We start from the raw sequence: 18,388 nt of genomic DNA on the forward strand, positions 1-18,388 counted from the left end.
CAATTTTTAGTAAATTGTTGAGGAAGTATATGGTATATATAATCTATTAGTAGAAGAGTACACTTGAGATGTTTGCTGTCATGCTCTAGTTTTCAAAGTGTTTGTACAATGTAACAAGTGAAAGTACAGTTGCCTAGTGAAGTGTATTTAAAAGTAATGAAGTGATTGTAGGGAGTGTTACCTTCCTGAACCTTAAGTTGAAGTGATATGATTGTATACAGTAATGAGTTGTGCAAGCAATGCAATGATTACATACAGTAAAGTAATACAACACGTATATAGTATAATGTGTTTCTATAGTTAGAGGAAACGCCATCCCAGTTGTGAGGGCTGCTGCTATGTAATGTCATTTTTTGAGGTTCATCTATTGTGTAATATGAAGCAGGTGATTTTTCTTAGATGATTATTATTATGGAGTACATAGTGGAGTAATGAGGTGATATTATGAGGATTGAGGTGAAGTTATTATGTTGATGCAATGAGGAGATATTTGATGTATTTAATGAAGTATTGATATATTACTGATGTAATGAGGAGAATGAGGTTAGGTAGGATCTGGTTAGGAAACCTATTTTTTCTTACTATGGAGAAAGTTTATGAAAGACACTCATAGTCAACAAGATTTCTAATGCAAATTGTTTTTGGTTTGAAGTAACAGATGCATGTAAATACTCAGTTATATTTATGCAGAAAGATTGATTCTATGTGAAGTGTGACATCTTTTGTAACTAGGTAAGATGTCAGTAATCTGTATGCTGAAAAGTGATTAAGCATCTTGATAGTAATAAATGTGAAGAACATGACACTTGAAAATAGGAAGTAAACTGGAGAATGTTTTTAGTGAATTAACAAGTGTACCTATACACCACTACATACTTGTACACTGTTAAAAGCTAATGAGAAGTGAAAACTGTTTATTTCTAAACTTTTAATACTTACACTGAACCATACAAGGCAAGTCAAGATGACACATTTGAGCACTTGATGGTTGATGTATTCCATATTCAAAAGGCTTTATGAATTGAACTGCTTATTATATCAGACTATACACATGAGTTATATAAATTTTGTTGCTATTTCTGAAAGTCTGATGAAAGGTGGGAGTTATATTGTTACTTTTCTGAAAATATGATGAGGTATATACTAAGTTTTTGAAACATTTTACCCCAGATAGGAGACTCTATATTGAATTTGTGTTGTGCTTGATGTGCACCAAGTGTTACAACCATACAGTGACTTATTGAAACATGTAATGATCAATATTTATTTGTACAGAAATTCTGGTTGTTAGATGTACACAACCATATCCCACACAATGACTTGTAAATATCTAAGTGCTATAACATATTTTGTTTGATGTTTTGTTGTCTATGTAACAACTATGATTATGGGAGTCATTCTTGAAAGATACTAACTGGTACAAAGACAACTTTGCCATTGAATACTATACCCACACCTTATAAAAAACTGCATGATATTTTATCATTTCTGTAAATACCTTGAAGATGCTGTCTGATAACTAGTAATACACACACACACACACACACACACACACACACACACACACACACACACACACACACACACACACACACACACAATTCTTTGTCCTTGAATTTACATAGATGTCTATGATACAGAACTCTGAAACAAACAAATCCTATCTTCACTGAAGTGTGTAAAAAATATCAGGAGAGTAACTGAAATCTGTGGACACTTGCTTCCCAAAATTTGATACATAATATCACCTGTGTACAGTATATAATTTTGTGTAGTACCTAAGTGGACATTTTCCAATTCTATCTAGTTTTAAATGAATTTTCAACCAGAAATGATATTTCAGACAACCCCATGATCTGGAGAGGACGTTTTTGTTTTTGTGCTTTAATTGTTAGTTACAGGACTATGGACATTCACCATAGTGCTTATAAATATAAGTTATTTCATTGATGTTGTGTAGTATCCTCAACCATGAGTTGAACCAAATTGATAGTGAACTTAGCTGTGTGTTTAAACATGCTACATGGTATCCCCAACTGGACTTGAACTTAATTTGTCATAAAGAACTTTTAGTTATAAGATAGATTTTACCATATGGTATACCCAATTGAAGTTGTGCCATGTTAGCACACCTGACGTATATTTGAACTACTGTACACATAATATAGTATCCTGGAACTGAGTAGTGCTTATGTAGCACACAGAATTCATCAGATGCTTTGACATTTTAGTAGTGTCTATGCTGCACACAGTACTTCATGAACTATTTGACAATGTAAAATGGTATTGTAAGCCATGGTAGTGCTGAAAAGGCACAGAGGACTTGCTTCTGAGATATGGTATCGCATTTTTTGGTAGTGGAATTGGTATCGTAAACTACAATATTGCAAGTGGTATCATATTTTACAGTTTACTCAAAAATTGAGTAACTTTAGGAACTCAAGTGTATAAGAGAAGAAATCATTTATCTTATTATTTTCTGCATCCAACTTAAAATTTACTGATTGTTGAGTGCTAGTTTTAGTCTTGTTACCCCTAATACATTAATATTTGCTGTACAATTTTGTCTTGGTATAAGTATTTTTTCTTTAATATTGCTAATTAGTATTTATACAAAATTCAGCAGCATAATTACATCTGACAAACTCTAAAAATTTTTTTGGTGAAAAGTAACCTTTTTCAGTTTTTTTTCAAGATGTGTTAGTATTTGCTTTTACCTAAGAGTTTGCAAAGTATTCTTTTCACTTAGCTTCAAATGAGTTAAAAAGTCATTTTGACAGAAATTCAGACCACAGAAACATATGAGTTCATAAACTCTTGTTTAACTGCATGTTCTACTTTTCAGATTTGTAAACCTTGTGCACACCTGTGAGACTTTCCCTCACAGTGGAAATGTGAGTGAAACTCTCAGGGTGTGAATAATGTGCATTAAGCTGTTTGGGCCATGTATATTCTCAAATTTATGATCTTATCCTTTCTTCAATCTTATTTGAAATGTTTTAAACTCCGACTGTATAATATGTCATGCTAGCACAATTAACCCCTGTGATAAAATAAATCAATAAAATATATATATAAAAAATTACTGTACTACAAAAATATATTTTTTTGTTTATGTGAATATATGCTATCATCGTTGTTCTATTGTGCTGTTGGGAGAATTTCATTTTCTGTAAATTATTCTCGATTTAATGTTCTATTTTTCAATCTTAGTATGACTATATCTTTACTGATATACTTAGGAATGATGTTAACAATGTGTGAGTTGGTTGGTTGTTGTCTGGCGGGAAGGAAGGAAAGAAGGAGAGACTTTTCCGGAGTTGCGTTCAAATGGATTATATTTCGCTGAGTGAACATTGTAATTGAAGGCAGCAAGGCGTCTATGACTACGAAAAAAAAAAAATTAAAATTACATACAAATCAGTTTGTCATCTATGTTATTTGAAGAAACACACCAGTCTATATGGTTTCCAGACCTACAAGAGAACCTGGCTTCCAGACAGAATAAATTCAAGCAACGGATTGAAGGAGATCCTTAAAAAACAAGATAAGTATTTTTTCTTTAATACTGCCACTAGACCTGGCCAACAATATTTTTAACTCCATGAACGTTTATTACAATTAACGGTCTTCCAATTGTGTGTAACAAAGGAGGTCATTAAATTGTACACTCATTGGCATTTTTGAAGAAATTTAAGAAAATGTTATCCAAGGATTGGGCAGATACCATGAAAAATCACTTTACTGTTAAAACATTTACAATTTGAAGTTTTAAATTGGAATTCCAAATGCAGAAATAAGTTTCAGACTTTGATCAGTTTGAAGTAGCATTTAAGCAAGAGTTCACATGTCCTAGTGAATATACTAAAGTCTATGATGTTGTCAGCTTAATTTTGAAATACATTTAAGATATACTGAGTATGATGATGACTCTTATCTGTGAAAGTTGCATATCTGGATATAGTACATATAGCGACACTAATGTGTGTTTGTGTTTTAAGGTTTATGGCTATAAATTTGTGTGCCTTATGGATTACCTGAAGGAGGTTTTATATTATAATTATCTAGTATGTAAACTGTCATGTTAATTATTGTTAACTGAAAGAGGAAAGCTCATTATTAGTGAAATCTGTGCTGTATGAGACATTCTGCATTAAGTAGGTGTCCTGTACTTACTCGGAAGAAGTGTACTAAATAACAGAGATGTAGGTGGGAAAGATTTATGATACATTTTCTCACCTGATCCAGGCAGAAGTTATAATAGTTAATTTAGATGATGTTACTAACCAGAACAGACACAATATGCCTCATGTTAACTGTCACAGAGCTTGAAAAAGGACTTTTCTATTTTAGTTATACATTACATTAACTTTAATTACTTACCTGAGGCAAGCTAGTGATTTTATTGTTTACTGATTCATGAATAAAAACAGATTTAAGTGAAAAAGTTTATGCATTTACATAACATGGGGAATGTTGTTAAGTGTTCATCTACTTTTGTCTGCTGTAGCAGAAAGTCTAATTTTACATATAATCATTGGTACAGCAGCAGAGCATAAGCTCAAAGTTCGACAAATTAATCTCAGGAGCTAAGGCATTTCTATTTATCAAATATGAAATTCAATTTAGTAAAACTGGACATTACAGAAATATTATAAGTGTAAGGGGATTAAACATTATCACTGGAGCAATGGTGGTAATGCCATAGTATTATGTAATCTGTAGTAGAAAAGGTGCAATATGGCATGGGGTAAATACTCTATATTATACAGAACTGATATGCTAAGGAATTCAAACCCTCAGGAAAATCTGCTACCTTTGTAGATTAGACAGAATGACAACCACCAGGTTCTGAGTTAACTGCTTCCACGTTCATATTTCATTTTCCCTGTAGCAGTTTCTTCCACTCTTATTAACCTATGATCTTTAACACTTTTTACATGGGAGATTACATACCATAAGCCAGTAGCAGCTCATAGAGATAGTGATAATACACTGACTGACTTGTAATTATGACTGCTCAATGACTAACAAATGTGTTGTTACTCCATACATTCATGATTGCAAAAGAGGTATGTTAGTATCAACTTTTGAGGCCTTTACAGGGTAAGCCAAGACAAGTCCATTCTGTAAGATACGCTGACTACAGCCTCTTGGTGAAGAACCCAACAGGAAGGGATTCTGGGGTGGAGAGTGGTATGGAATTCTGTTAGGGGTTCTATCTTCTTTCTTTCTTTGATCCTAGCAAGCCCAATCTTAATTTTCATTTTCATTCTTCATCAAGAAGAGTACCAATTCTATCCTCCCTCTTTCCACATTCATGTTTTTCTATTACTGAAACCCTTCTTTTCTGCAGACCACATCATGGTGATCACAACCTACTATCATAGGATACCTTGAGGCAGTAACACATTCACCAATGACACAGTTATACAGGAAAGTGACACAGAAATCCTTCTTTCCTGCAGATCACATTGTAGTGATCACAACCTACTAATGGAGGATAGCATGGGGCATTAACACACATTCGCGGACGACACAACTGCACAGTAAATAGTCACAGATGTCTTGTCTGGTGATAATACACATTAGTCACATCATGAAAAAGCAGGAAATGGATAGGAAAGGAAACCATTCCCTAGGTGAAATCAATTATGATTTGCTAAGATGAAAGGATTTGAAGATTTCAAGTCATTAACTACAAATGTCATATCTTATAACTATAGAGAAGAGCAAATGCAGCTTAGGATCAATTGTAGAATTATTATCAACAGGACTTGGGAAGATGCTTTTAATTTATAGTGTGAGTATGCAACTGAAAGAAGTAAGAAAAGACTATGTTGCCTGTCATTGCAAATTACACTTTTGCATGATTTTTAGTATGAGAAGAATGTGTCCTCTGAGATAATAAAGAAAATAAATCATATAATCAAATGATATTTATGCATAAGTAACTTATAACACTGCATGGAGAATAAGTTGAAATTATAAAGGAAGGAGCCAGGAAACATATGTTTGGAATAACAGGGTAGAGTTAATAGCGTGTGGGGCAACTTAGTCATTGGAAGTTGTTAAGGTTAGGGTCAGAAGCTTGGCATACAATTAAAATTTTTAAGATGGGGTGGATCTGATTTTATGTAGGTATTGGAGAAAGGAAGGATAGGCAAATCCAGAGAAGAGATATTCTAATCCTTGTCAGGTGAATTTACAGAAGGAATGACATGAACCATTTTTGTATGGAAGGATGAAAGAAAGGGATACTCACATTGCAAAGATGACAATGTATGTACACATTATCTGACCACAGAATAACGTATAAGTGCAGCTCTTACAGAGGCAGGAAGCTGTACAGTGATGGCTACTCACACTGTTGAACTGTTCTCCAAAACGGTTAGATGCTAATAGACTTATCTGGGCACTGATGCTTCTTTCCATCCACATTTCCATAAGTTTGATTTATTACAAATCTGAGATTGGAGATTGTAGAGTATGTTGTAAATTAGAATGTCAGCATGTAATTCCTTGTGGTAAAGATGAACCTAATCATTTTTCTACCTCAATATAATGAGACAGATGAGATCAAAGTAAAGAAAAGGCAGTTGCATTGGAGTAAACATAATATAGCCCAATTAAACAGTACAGCTGCTGCTGATACGTATATCTACAGAAAATAAATATCAAGTGAATCTTCATAAATAATTTTATTCACCCATGGAAAGTTTAAATAATGATGAAGATTTCTTTGTAGAGTAATAAATTTATAATGATTTTTATAAATTAAGATTGTTTTTGTTCTTTTTTTTGACACATTGTATATCTCTCTGGCACATTATCTCTGTTGATGAGTGTCTTGTACATTAAATAATGATTTATGTATGAATGTCATGAGACAATAAAATTCTGATTCTGGAACAAAGTATGTTCAATATTTCTCTCTACTTCATCTGAACAAACTGGATAAATTGAAGGAGATTAGTCAAAACTAGAAACGGATTTTTTTTAAAAAAAAGCCTTTATGCATGTAAAATCATGATAATAGAAATAAAAACAAACCTATCATTATTTAAAGAATATTTTGTTGTTATGAGATGTTGTAATTAGTTAAATATCTTCAGTTATATGACATCTTTCATCTAAGTGGGTGGATCTATGGTGTGACGTGTAATTCTTTTGAATATCACGTTCCACCCTTATCCTCTTGGGCCAATGAAAGATGTTTGTGATAATTGAAAACATAGTTTAGGTAGTTGGTAAGTGCCAGAACATTTCACTGTGGGAGGTATTAAAATATGTACAGATGGGTTGTGAAAGCTGCCTGCTCCGAACATCAGTTAGGTGTGACAGCTATTGTGCATCTCCATCTACTGTGGAAGCTTGCTTATTCTTTGGACATTACAGCTTTGTGGTGCTTCAGAGGTTGTAAAGGGACACCCTCCTCTAGCTTTACTTTTCCTTAACAGAAGTAATCGATAACAAAACTAATTTTCACATTTTGGACAGGTCAGTATTATCTCCACTGTTTATCTGAAAAATTTCATATACTTTTAGACACAATATGTTATATTTCAAGCTAAAAACTATGAATTGAATTACTTTATTGTTGTTGTTACAGTCAACATGTACTAGCTCTGTACGTACAGTTAAATTTTTTTTAAAGTAACATTTGAAGTTATGAAATATTTAGCACACTTAAAATTTCTATTATTAATTTTTAAATATGGCACTGTTTATTATGTTTATTTGTGGATTCATTTATAAATTAATAGAAATTCATTTTTCAAGAAAATTTGTAAACTCTTTGGAATATTGTTATTACCACAGAGTGTGGAGGTAGTGGTGGGCATGCCTCTGACGTGATCAGACATGGTTTTGTCTTTTTTTGGCTTTGTTAATGTGAAAATTCAAAAGACAGTGTGATACAGTAAAATGTGAAACAAATAAACATAAAAAACAAAAAAATCTCCACATGCATTCATCAAATTTATTTATGTCAATTGGAACATGAGAACCTAAAATGTGAAAATTTCAGCTTTGAGAATCAGACCCCTAGATATTAAGAACTGGAACAAACTATGAGAAAAGAAGATAAGAAAAAACATTTATTGTAAATATTACTCCTCTCATATTTTTTGAAAAGAGTTTACCATCAACAACAGTAGTGACAACAACAACAAAGAAGGGAGGGGGAGATTACAAGGTCAAGGAGCAAAAAGACATTCACAAGAATGTAAACAGTCATAAACAACTGAGAAATCATTATAAGAACTGCCATTGACTCAATGGATAATGTCAAAGCAGCACACACATTATTATGATTTGTCATGAGCTATGAAGTAAGGTAGATCTGTTCACCCATTATTGTAACTGAGCCTCTACAAGAAAAACAATGTATGTAAAATACATAAGAGTTAACACAAAACTGTTATGTCATTTAGTAGGTTGATGGGACTGGAGTTCTCTTCCAGCACTCACTTATCGCAATAAGATGAAGATGTCCAAAGGTGCAGCTCCATGACACTGCATATCAGAACCACAAAGGAATTAATTTTGAGAATTGCAGCCAAAAATTATTAAAGAGGTGAGGTTGACATATATGCATCTGGGTGACAGATCATACATGGAGTGTAAGTCCACAACCAACCATCAGTGGTAAAGCTCCAGTGCTAACTCGCTGAAGATGTGCTTGAAGCTGTTTGAGGGTTCTGACATATTGGATAGAATTTATTATGCATCCCTGCTCCAAAAAATCAACCATAATCACACCCTCTGCATCTCAGAATACTGTAGCCATACTTTCTCTGCCGATCACACAGTTTTGACCTTTTTCTCCTTGGTGAGCTTCCGTGATGCCATTCCACTGACTATCTCTTTGATTCTGGTTCAAAAAATGAACCCTTATCTCCTGTTACAGATTTCTGCAGAAATCCTACAAACAGAAACATTGCAAGAGTTGGGAGGCAATTGCTTTTCTTGTCTCTTTGTTCTGGTTGATTAACATTCTTGGTACCCAAGTTGCACAAACCTCTGAGTATACCAGTTGTTGAATAATTGTTATCACACTGCCTTTACACAAATCATCTGGTCACCCATCAATCGCCGTGAATGATCAATTCGCTAAATTTTATGTGGAGTCACTGCAGTCACCAGCCTGCCACTCTGTGTTCTGTCAGCCTGTGGTGTTCGTCATTCAGTTTTGTTACAGCCATGAACCCATCATCTAACAGTGCTGCTATCCACTGTAGTGTCATTGTGTGCATTTTTCAGTCTTTCATGAATGTGAATGGGGTGTTTTACCTTCTGCATTCAAGAATTATCTCACAGAACTCTGTCTAACATGAACATCAATGTTGGCCATTTTGCAGGTGACACAGAAAGTTACTACTGCAGTGGCCTGGAGAAGAGACATTGTGGAATAGTGCCAAATTCAGATTTTTGCATTTAATGATCTTTAGTTAAGGAGAAAAAAATAGGAAGCTTTATTTTTTGACTGCCCTTGTAGTTCGTGTAGGATATCCCTTCAAATCTCTCTGTTATTAAACTCCCATTTCCCTTCATCTCTCTCTCTCTCTCTCTCCCTCCCTCCCTCCCCCCCTCTCTCTCCCTCCCTCCCTCCCCCTCACTCCCTCTCCCACTCTGTATCTCTTCCCCACTTCTACAACCAATCATTTACTCTATTTAGTCCTCGTTTTATCACTGCTGCTGAGAACCACCTGTCTCCCTCCCAACTCCTCCCTAACCCAGCCTTGTCTGCATCACACATCAGTCAGCTGCACATGAGTGTTTCTTCTCCATTGTATTTGTTTACTGTTTTCATTCTAGAATACCAAGTATTATGCAGGTAGTTTTAAGGAAAAACTAGAATGTATCACCTCAACCCAAAGGGCTTGGTGGAATACTTGGTGGATATCAGAATATAAGTGCAAAGGTCCAGGGTTCAATCTGCAGATATTTTTTGTGGCACTTATCATCTCTTTCAGTGAAACTTCCTGGCAGATTAAAACTGTGTGCCCGACCGAGACTCGAACTCGGGACCTTTGCCTTTCGCGGGCAAGTGCTCTACCAACTGAGCTACCGAAGCACGACTCACGCCCGGTACTCACAGCTTTACTTCTGCCAGTACCTCGTCTCCTACCTTCCAAACTTTAAGGAAGCTCTCCTGCGAACCTTGCAGAACTAGCACTCCTGAAAGAAAGGATATTGCGGAGACATGGCTTAGCCACAGCCTGGGGGATGTTTCCAAAATGAGATTTTCACTCTGCAGCGGAGTGTGCGCTGATATGAAACTTCCTGGCAGATTAAAACTGTGTGCCCGACTGAGACTCGAACTCGGGACCTTTGGATCTCTTTCAGTGATTTGTTAATGTGAAAAATGTCACGTCACACAGTGGTTTGTGGTCTATTTTAAATTGTAGGTATTCGTGTAACTATCTGTGTAAATCAGTTCAAAGGGTGGAGGGAGACTCAAAACAGACAACCTGTTTTCAGTTCCAATAGTAATCAACATATTCTGTATGTGATGTACGTCATTACTCTACAGCAATAATGGTACTCTATCTGATCTAAAATATCAACACATCTATATAATGTGGAATTGACCGCTAAATGTCATGAGAGTTGGACTTGCCAGTGTAAAAGCATATAGGCGTGTCAGTAGTGAAGCAGTAACAACAAAATGGGTTGGCAAGAAGAGCTCAGTGACTTTGAATGTAAGCTGAGTAACAAATCCATCTAGAACATTTAAACTATACAAAGCTGCCCAAGCTGACTGTTGGTGATGTTACTGTGCAGTGAAGTAATAACACAGTCAAACCAAAGTCAGGCAGACCTCGTGTACTGACAGACAGTGACTTTCAAGTATTGCATAGGATGGTCATAAAAAATTGCATAAAACCATCAAAAGGAATCACTTGTGAATTCTAAAGTGCTACCAGCAGTCCAGCTAACATAATACTCTGATTAGGGAGTTATAAAGAATAGAGTACAGTGGTCATGCAGCTCCTCATAAGTCACACATTTCTACAGTCAGTGCTATGTGACACTCGAGGTGATATAAAGAGTGAGGTCACTGGACAGTGGATGACTCAAAATTAGTGATTTGGATTGACAAATCACACTATACCCAATGGAAAGATTTAGGTTTGGTGAATTCCTGGAGAATGTTACCTGCCATCATGTGTAATGTCATAAGTGAAGTACAGAAGAGGTTGTGTATTGTATGGGTTGTTTTTCATGGTTAGGGTGTGATGACCTTATTGCACTTAAGAAAACACTAAATGCGGAAGGATATGAACACATTTGATAGCATTATGTTCTGTGTACAGTACAGGAACAGTTTGGAGATGATGATTGTTGGTATCAGTATGACAATACATCCTGTCATAAAGCAGTGTGTGTGAGGCAACCATTTGTGGATAAGAACATTACTGAAATTGCAGTCCCAACCTGAACCTAACAGAACAGTTAAGAGGAGTTGAAACATTAACTTCACTACAGGCTCCAGCATCCAACACCACTACTTTCTCTGGGTTCAGTTTTTGCGGAAGAATCATCTGCCATTCCTCCACAGATATTCACACCTCGCTGAAGGTGCTCAGAGCAAAGTTCAGCCATCATATAGGGGAAGGGTGGACACACTATTTGTTAATGTCCATTAATGAGTATGTGGATACATTTGATCAGACAGTATGTGAATATTTTCGATTCATTTGTATTTTGCTGGCAGTTTTTAGCTTTATCTTTTTTGTGTTCTGTTGTTGAATCTAAAAAATTTGGTAGTAGCTGTAATAAAATCACAAAGCATTATGACAGCACAATTCAGAGAGTCCTTAAAGGTAAATATGCATGTTTTATTGGATTAAAAAATACTATGCTAATAAATTTGATTTATTGTTTTAGACACAGCCATCACATTAAATGGAAAACTGTAGTGGCGATTTAAAACTGGGTACAAATATGAGCCTTCGGCAAGTGTTATTGTTTTTCTCTTCTGAAGAGACAGGCTTAAATTCTTGCCTAATGTTCCACCTTGAAGATTGCTTTTGCAATTGAGCCTTTTTTCAACTCTTCCAAGGCTTCTTTGTGCTGCTTAAGGGGGAATGTCTTTATTCCCAGTTTTTCATATTCCAGATACCTGCAACAAATTATATCTCTGGTTTCACAGTTCAGAAAATAACATTCGTAAAAAACAAGTTTGTCATTGATAAGATCTACAAAGCATGATGAATGAATAAGTGAATGAAGACATTCTGTGCATAGGACAGAATTTAATTTTTATTCAGGAAATCTGATGGTCTTTATATTACTCTTTCAACAATTTTTGAGAATCCATGTAATAATGACAGTCGTCTTTAATTTTTTATTTCATACTTGTCACATATTTTAAAATGAGGATTCACTTTCGATCTTCTTGAGATCTCTATGGGAATATTTTGGTGGAAAATGATACTAATGACACCTCTCTTCCTTCCCCTTCAACCCTTTTGCTGGAAGCTCCAAAAGCTAGCGAATTTCAATATATTTATATCTATTTTCTCCTGCTGCCATTTGATGAATAGATTTTTTATCTATCTGATTACAATATAAGGATATAATTATTGTTCTGCAACATAACATTATCCTGCCTTAATCACTGACAGCTGTATAGTTGTCAGGAAAAGGATGAACAATGAACAATGGTCTCCCATCAGCAGATATGTGACAATGAGCATCTCACATGTGAATGTCTGTTGTTGTAGTCTTGCATCTAAAGACTGGTTTGATGCAGCTCTCCATGCTACTCTATCACACGTAAATCTCTTCATTTTGGTATAGGAACTGCAACCTACATTTTTCTGAATTGGCTCAATGTACTCATTCCTTGATCTTACTCTAAGTTTTACCCCAACACTACCCTCTAGTATTAAATTGGTGGTTACATGAATTCTCAGAATGTGTCCTGTGAATTGATCCCCTCTTCTAGTCAGATGTGCCACAAATTCCTTTTCTCTCCACTCCTATTCAGTGTCTCCTCATTAGTTACATGATCAACCCCCCCTAATCTTCAGCACTCTTTGGTACCACCACCTTTCAAAATCTTATATTCTCTTCTCATCTAAACTGTTTATCATTCATGTTTCATTTCCATAGAAGGCTGCACTCCAGGTAAATACTTGCAGAAAAGGTTTCCTAGCACTTAAATCTATATTTGATGAAATGTCTATCTCATGAAATAAAGTCACCAATGATGGAGATTGACATGCTGGTGGCAGAATGGTACATATGACATATTTTCAGTGTATATTTTTACACAGATGTGAGGCATATTAAAAGAACAGAAGGAAATAAGTGCAAATGAGGAATATAAGAGCAACTTCAGCAGACTGTAGTGTTTTCATATAAAACAGTAAAAACCATAACTGTGGTGAAGAAACTTCTTGACATAGACTACAGATCAAGATAGAATTATGCTACCAGTGTGCAACATGCTTATTGATTATTCTTCAGATATTTGACAGGATTTCTGGGGGAGTCTGAGGTAGTATGAAATGCCTGCTACTGGATCAGTAGTGTAACTGTAACAGATGAAGGTACTGCTGTGAGGAAAGTTTGTCTCATAGTTTTCAGTATTTTAGGGAAAAAAGTGCTTCATGTGCAAAATGTGCTGCTGTTGGTGGTTTCAACATTTACTGACATATGAAACTGCACATCTGTTAGGTGGAAATTAGAGTCAAAGAAAGTGGTGAAAATTTTCAAAAATCATCAAATGAATCTTATCTATGAAAATAATATATACTACGGAATTCAGAGACTTGAAACTCATCATGAATCCAGTTAGTGAAGATATTATCAATGTGTCAAAACCAGATGAGCTGGTGAAAGGCCATTCCAAAAATCGTCAAATGAATCTTATCTATGAAAAATAAATTGATATGTTCTAGGAAATTCAGGGAGTTGAAACTCATCATGAATCCAATTAGTGAAGATACAGGGTGACAATTATTGAGCTATATGAAATAAAATCATCATAACTTTTGAACAGGTTTATGGTTGGCCATGTGGTATGATGGGAATTAGTATGCACATGTGCAAAGTTTGGTTTAGCGATGAAGCCCACTTTCATTTGGATAGGTTCATCAATAAGCAAAATTTGTGGAACCGAGAATCTGCATTTCATGATCAAGAAGTCTCTTCACTCTCAATGGGTGACTGTGTGGTGCGCAATGTCCAGTCCTCGAATAATCTGTGTTTTATTCTTTGATGGCATGGTGACTACCGAACAGTACATGAAGTTTTGGAAGATGATTTCATCTCTGTTATCCAAAGTGACACAGATTTCAACAACATGTGGTTCATGCAAGACGAATCTTGACCCCATCGAAGTAGGTGAGTGTTTATGTACAGGAGGAGCATATTGATGTTTGGATTCTGACTCATCGATGTTCTAACACATCAGTGGGTCATGCAGAATTTTGCTATTTGTCTGTGCCATATCATCGCTAATGATGGCAGGCATATTGAACATGTTATAACCTAAATCTGAATATCTGTAGTAATGTTTACATGTTGAATAAAGTGTGATGCTGTAGTTTGTAACTAATTAACATTTTTTTTTTCATACAGTACAATAACTGTCATTCTGTAATATCAATGTGTCAAAACCAGAGAAACTGTTGAAAGGCCATGGGCTTCAGGCTGTCCTCTGAATTAGACAGAACTCCCTCATCCTTGTAAAAGGTACTTTAATCCATGTGTTATCCATCTCACTTTTATCTTTTGAAGACAAAAATGAGATTCAGAACGCTGTAAGGGTACTTTGTAGGAAGATTTAATTTTTTCATCTACACTGTCTACTTCATAAACATCTCTTATCATTTGGACTGGGTTATCAGAAATATGTTATACCTCCTAAACAATTTAAACATCACAAAAATAAGGAAGGGGACAGAAAATAACTCAGATTTATAAAACATTTAGAAATAAATGTGAAAGTAAATAAACATTTTACCTTGTACCCATGGAGTCGATAAAACCCAAAGCTTTTGGAAAGCTGAATGGATTAATGTTCACTGCAATAATAGTGATTTCTTGCTTGAAGAGATGGTATGGTGATACACTGGAAGAAAAAGAGTAGTTATCAAATAACATGCTGTTGAACAGTTACTTACTTACTTACACACACACACACACACACACACACACACACACACACACACACACACACATTTCTGGAGCAGAAGCAGGACTAGGTGTATAGGTGTCTGTTCTGAAGGAGAATGCAAGTTTGTAGAGTGAGCTAATATACCCAGTTGCATGCCATTACACCACTTTGCATCTTTTGTTCTTGGTGGCTCCTCTTTCTATATTCTACATCTCTATTCAAACTGTTTTGAATATATTCACTTTCTACACCTCTTCTTATATCTCACTGGTGGATTTTCCATCACTGCCATTTATAGCTTCCTGAGCTACTGATCTCAACTTTGCTGATAATTTGTTGTTACAAGTTGCTCTGCACTTGATAGACAAGTATTTTTTAGTCACTTTTGGTTGTCTGTTGTCACATACAGTTGTAAAAAGCTTCCTGAAAGTATTTGGTGCTTTGCCAATTTTCATGTTTATTTCATTGTCCAGAGAGAGATCTTCCGACACCTGTGAGGCAAGGTAGCAGAATTTGCCAACTACATTCAACAAGGAACCATCTAATCTTATGGCAGCCATATCCATGTATCCTTGCACCATAATCACAGTCTTCTTCACATTCACAGATATAGAGAAGAGCTTACATGCAGTTGCAAATTTGTCTATAATCATCATCTATGAAGGCTGCATTGTCAGGTTGTTTGCAAATAAGTCCTAAAAATAGCACTTGGATATGAGTAGTGAGATGTTATGAAGTTCCCCATCAGCCCTGGTATGTGGGTGAATGCCCAGATTTGTTTGGCAAAAAAGTCTCTTTGAGAAGTATTTTGAAGAATATACCAAATAAGACAGGAGCCAGTACACAGCCTCGACAAAGCCCTCTTTACACAGAAAAGTTTATCAAGGTTGTGTACTGATTCCTACCATATTTTCTCACTGCTTCTCACAGTTGCTTTCAGTGAAACAACCTGGGCATCTATCTGGATACTAGAACTGGTGAGAAACCTTACAACATTTTGCTATTCATATCCAAGTGTTATTATAAGGATTTAATTGTAAGCAATGTTTCATTCACTGATGATGCAGCATTTGCTCAACAAGCCCTCCCCCCCCCCCCCCCCCCCCCCCTTGAAGGTTTATGGATAAATTTGCTACTGTGTACAAGATTTTCTCTACATCTTTGAATTATGGCACAGTGATACACAGATATGTCTGTCACAAGACTGAATGGCTCCTTGTTAAATATATCTGAGAAATTATGCCACACCAGCTTTCTAGTGTCAGAAGATTTCTCTCTGGATGACAAAATGAATGCGAGAATTGACAAAGAGGTGAATACTTTTGGGAAGTCTCACAGAAGAGTGTGGGACAACAAACACCTTACAGAGGCCACAAAAACAGTCATCTATCAAGCTTGTATGCTGAGCACCTTTGTGTATGGTACCACAAGACTTTTTTACATCATATGCAAAATGAGAACATAAGTTCAACACCTGTCATCTGCGGTACTTACAGAATGAGCTAGGCATTACATGGATCATGTGAGAAACGAGATAGCCATCAATACGGTGAAGCTGTGGACTATCACTGCCACTCTCAAGTAACATTGTCTTCAATTGATAGAACACTTACATCATATAGACCACTCCCATCTTCCCCGACACAAACTACTTTGTGGGATGGCACTTGCCAAGAGACGACCAGCATTGCACTTTAAAGATTGTGCCAAGCATAAATAAACGGAGCTCACCAAACACTACATTAGAGGGAGGTAATTCATCAAGGACAGTAGCAAATTCTGTTATGAAGTCTGACTCAACAAGTTAGTAGTAAAATGAGCTTGAAGATAAGCACTTATGACAAACCCCTCTTTTTGGGTGATTCCAATAGCTGAGTGGTCAGCGTGGCGGTCTGTCACGCCAAGGGGCACGGGTTCGATTCCCGGCTGTGTCGGAGATTTTCTCCACTCAGGGACTGGGTGTTGTGTTGTCCTCATTATCATTTCATCATCATCAGTGTAAGGCAATGGGAAACCACCACTGGAATCACTTCCCTAGACGCTCATGCAGTGGACCTCTCTGACAAGGTTCCCCCATGACAAGACCTGCCGTAAGGCTGAACACAAACTTAAGTTTTGGGGTGATTACACTTGACCTACTTGTGGCCACAAAGTGTGCTCTCACATCATACTCCTGAGTCACCAATGAAAATGCCTGTACGATGATACTTGAATCTTCCATTAGGAATTATAGACCAATGATGATGTTACTAGTTTTCACCTGACAACATCAGTGTCTCCTTCATTCAGAACCCTGTGTGGCTTTCTTATTCAGTCTTTAAAAAAATGCCCGACTGCCTCCAGCCCTTTTATACATTCTGTATGAAGGGGAAGAAATGCAATACACTTGTTGATTTTTCAGCTTTTGAGTGCATTTATACGCTGCCACCTAGCAGTAATTTCTTTTTTCTATAGCTGTATATTGTTGTAGTTTCAAAAGAATACTCTATAACATTTAGACAATTATTCAAATGCTTTAATATACATTTTCTGCACTTATCAGAGGAACAAAATGGCACAAGTACCTCAGGACATTAAGTTGTGCAACAATTTATATTCAAATTGAACAGTATATCAAACATGGAGCTTGGAGGCTTGTCTGCTCTGCAAAGCAGGGTAGTTAGCAATCTGTGGCAGATCTAATGACAGAGTACAATGTTGGTATAGGCACACATGTTTTGTTGAAAATGGGGCTCCACAGCAGACAACCCCCATGTTTTCCCATGTTGACTCAATGACATTATCAATTATGATTGCAGTGGGCATGAGATCACTAAGATTGGACTATGGAACACTGGAAACATGTCACCTGGTGGGATGAATCACATTTATTTTATAGCAGGATGATGGTCATGTTTGGATATGATGTCATCCGGATGAACAGACGCTTGGAGCATGCATTGCGCCATGGATGCAGATAAATTTGGGTGGGTGGGTGCAGGGGGGGGGAGGCAGTATTATGCTATGAGGGCATTTATCTGGGATTCTATGGGACCTGTGGCAGTAATTAAAGGCATTGTGAAGCTGTGGACTATGTGAACATTATTGTGGACCACCTGCATCTTGATGTCTTCCTCAACGGCAGTGGCATCTTCCACTAAGGTAACTACCCACGCCACAAGTCCAAAACAGTTTGCTTGTGGTTTTGCGAAGCACAATAGTGAACTCTGTTGATTTCTAGGCCACCAAATTCGCCTTATCTGGATCCAATGG

At 36.3% G+C, this 18,388-nt stretch overlaps 1 protein-coding gene and 1 long non-coding RNA gene across 2 annotated transcripts in view; one reads left to right on the forward strand and one right to left on the reverse strand.

The window, feature by feature from the left end:
- The first annotated feature begins 8,493 nt into the window (after nt 1-8,493).
- The window catches only part of LOC126101135 (uncharacterized), a 245,545-nt gene continuing 235,650 nt past the window's right edge, over nt 8,494-18,388 (forward strand). Inside the window, exon 1 of the long non-coding RNA XR_007522273.1 lies at nt 8,494-8,578. This is a non-coding gene — a long non-coding RNA (uncharacterized LOC126101135). The remainder of the gene's footprint in view (nt 8,579-18,388) is intronic.
- The window catches only part of LOC126101134 (uncharacterized), a 49,640-nt gene continuing 43,077 nt past the window's right edge, over nt 11,826-18,388 (reverse strand). The window contains exons 7-8 of the mRNA XM_049911817.1: nt 14,984-15,091; nt 11,826-12,130 (exon numbers count right to left, since the gene is read on the reverse strand). Of these exons, the coding sequence (XP_049767774.1) occupies nt 12,013-12,130; nt 14,984-15,091 (226 nt within the window). The 3' untranslated portion in view covers nt 11,826-12,012. The remainder of the gene's footprint in view (nt 12,131-14,983; nt 15,092-18,388) is intronic.

Source organism: Schistocerca cancellata, chromosome 9, assembly GCF_023864275.1.
Source record: "Schistocerca cancellata isolate TAMUIC-IGC-003103 chromosome 9, iqSchCanc2.1, whole genome shotgun sequence".
NCBI classification, from domain to species: domain Eukaryota; kingdom Metazoa; phylum Arthropoda; class Insecta; order Orthoptera; family Acrididae; genus Schistocerca; species Schistocerca cancellata.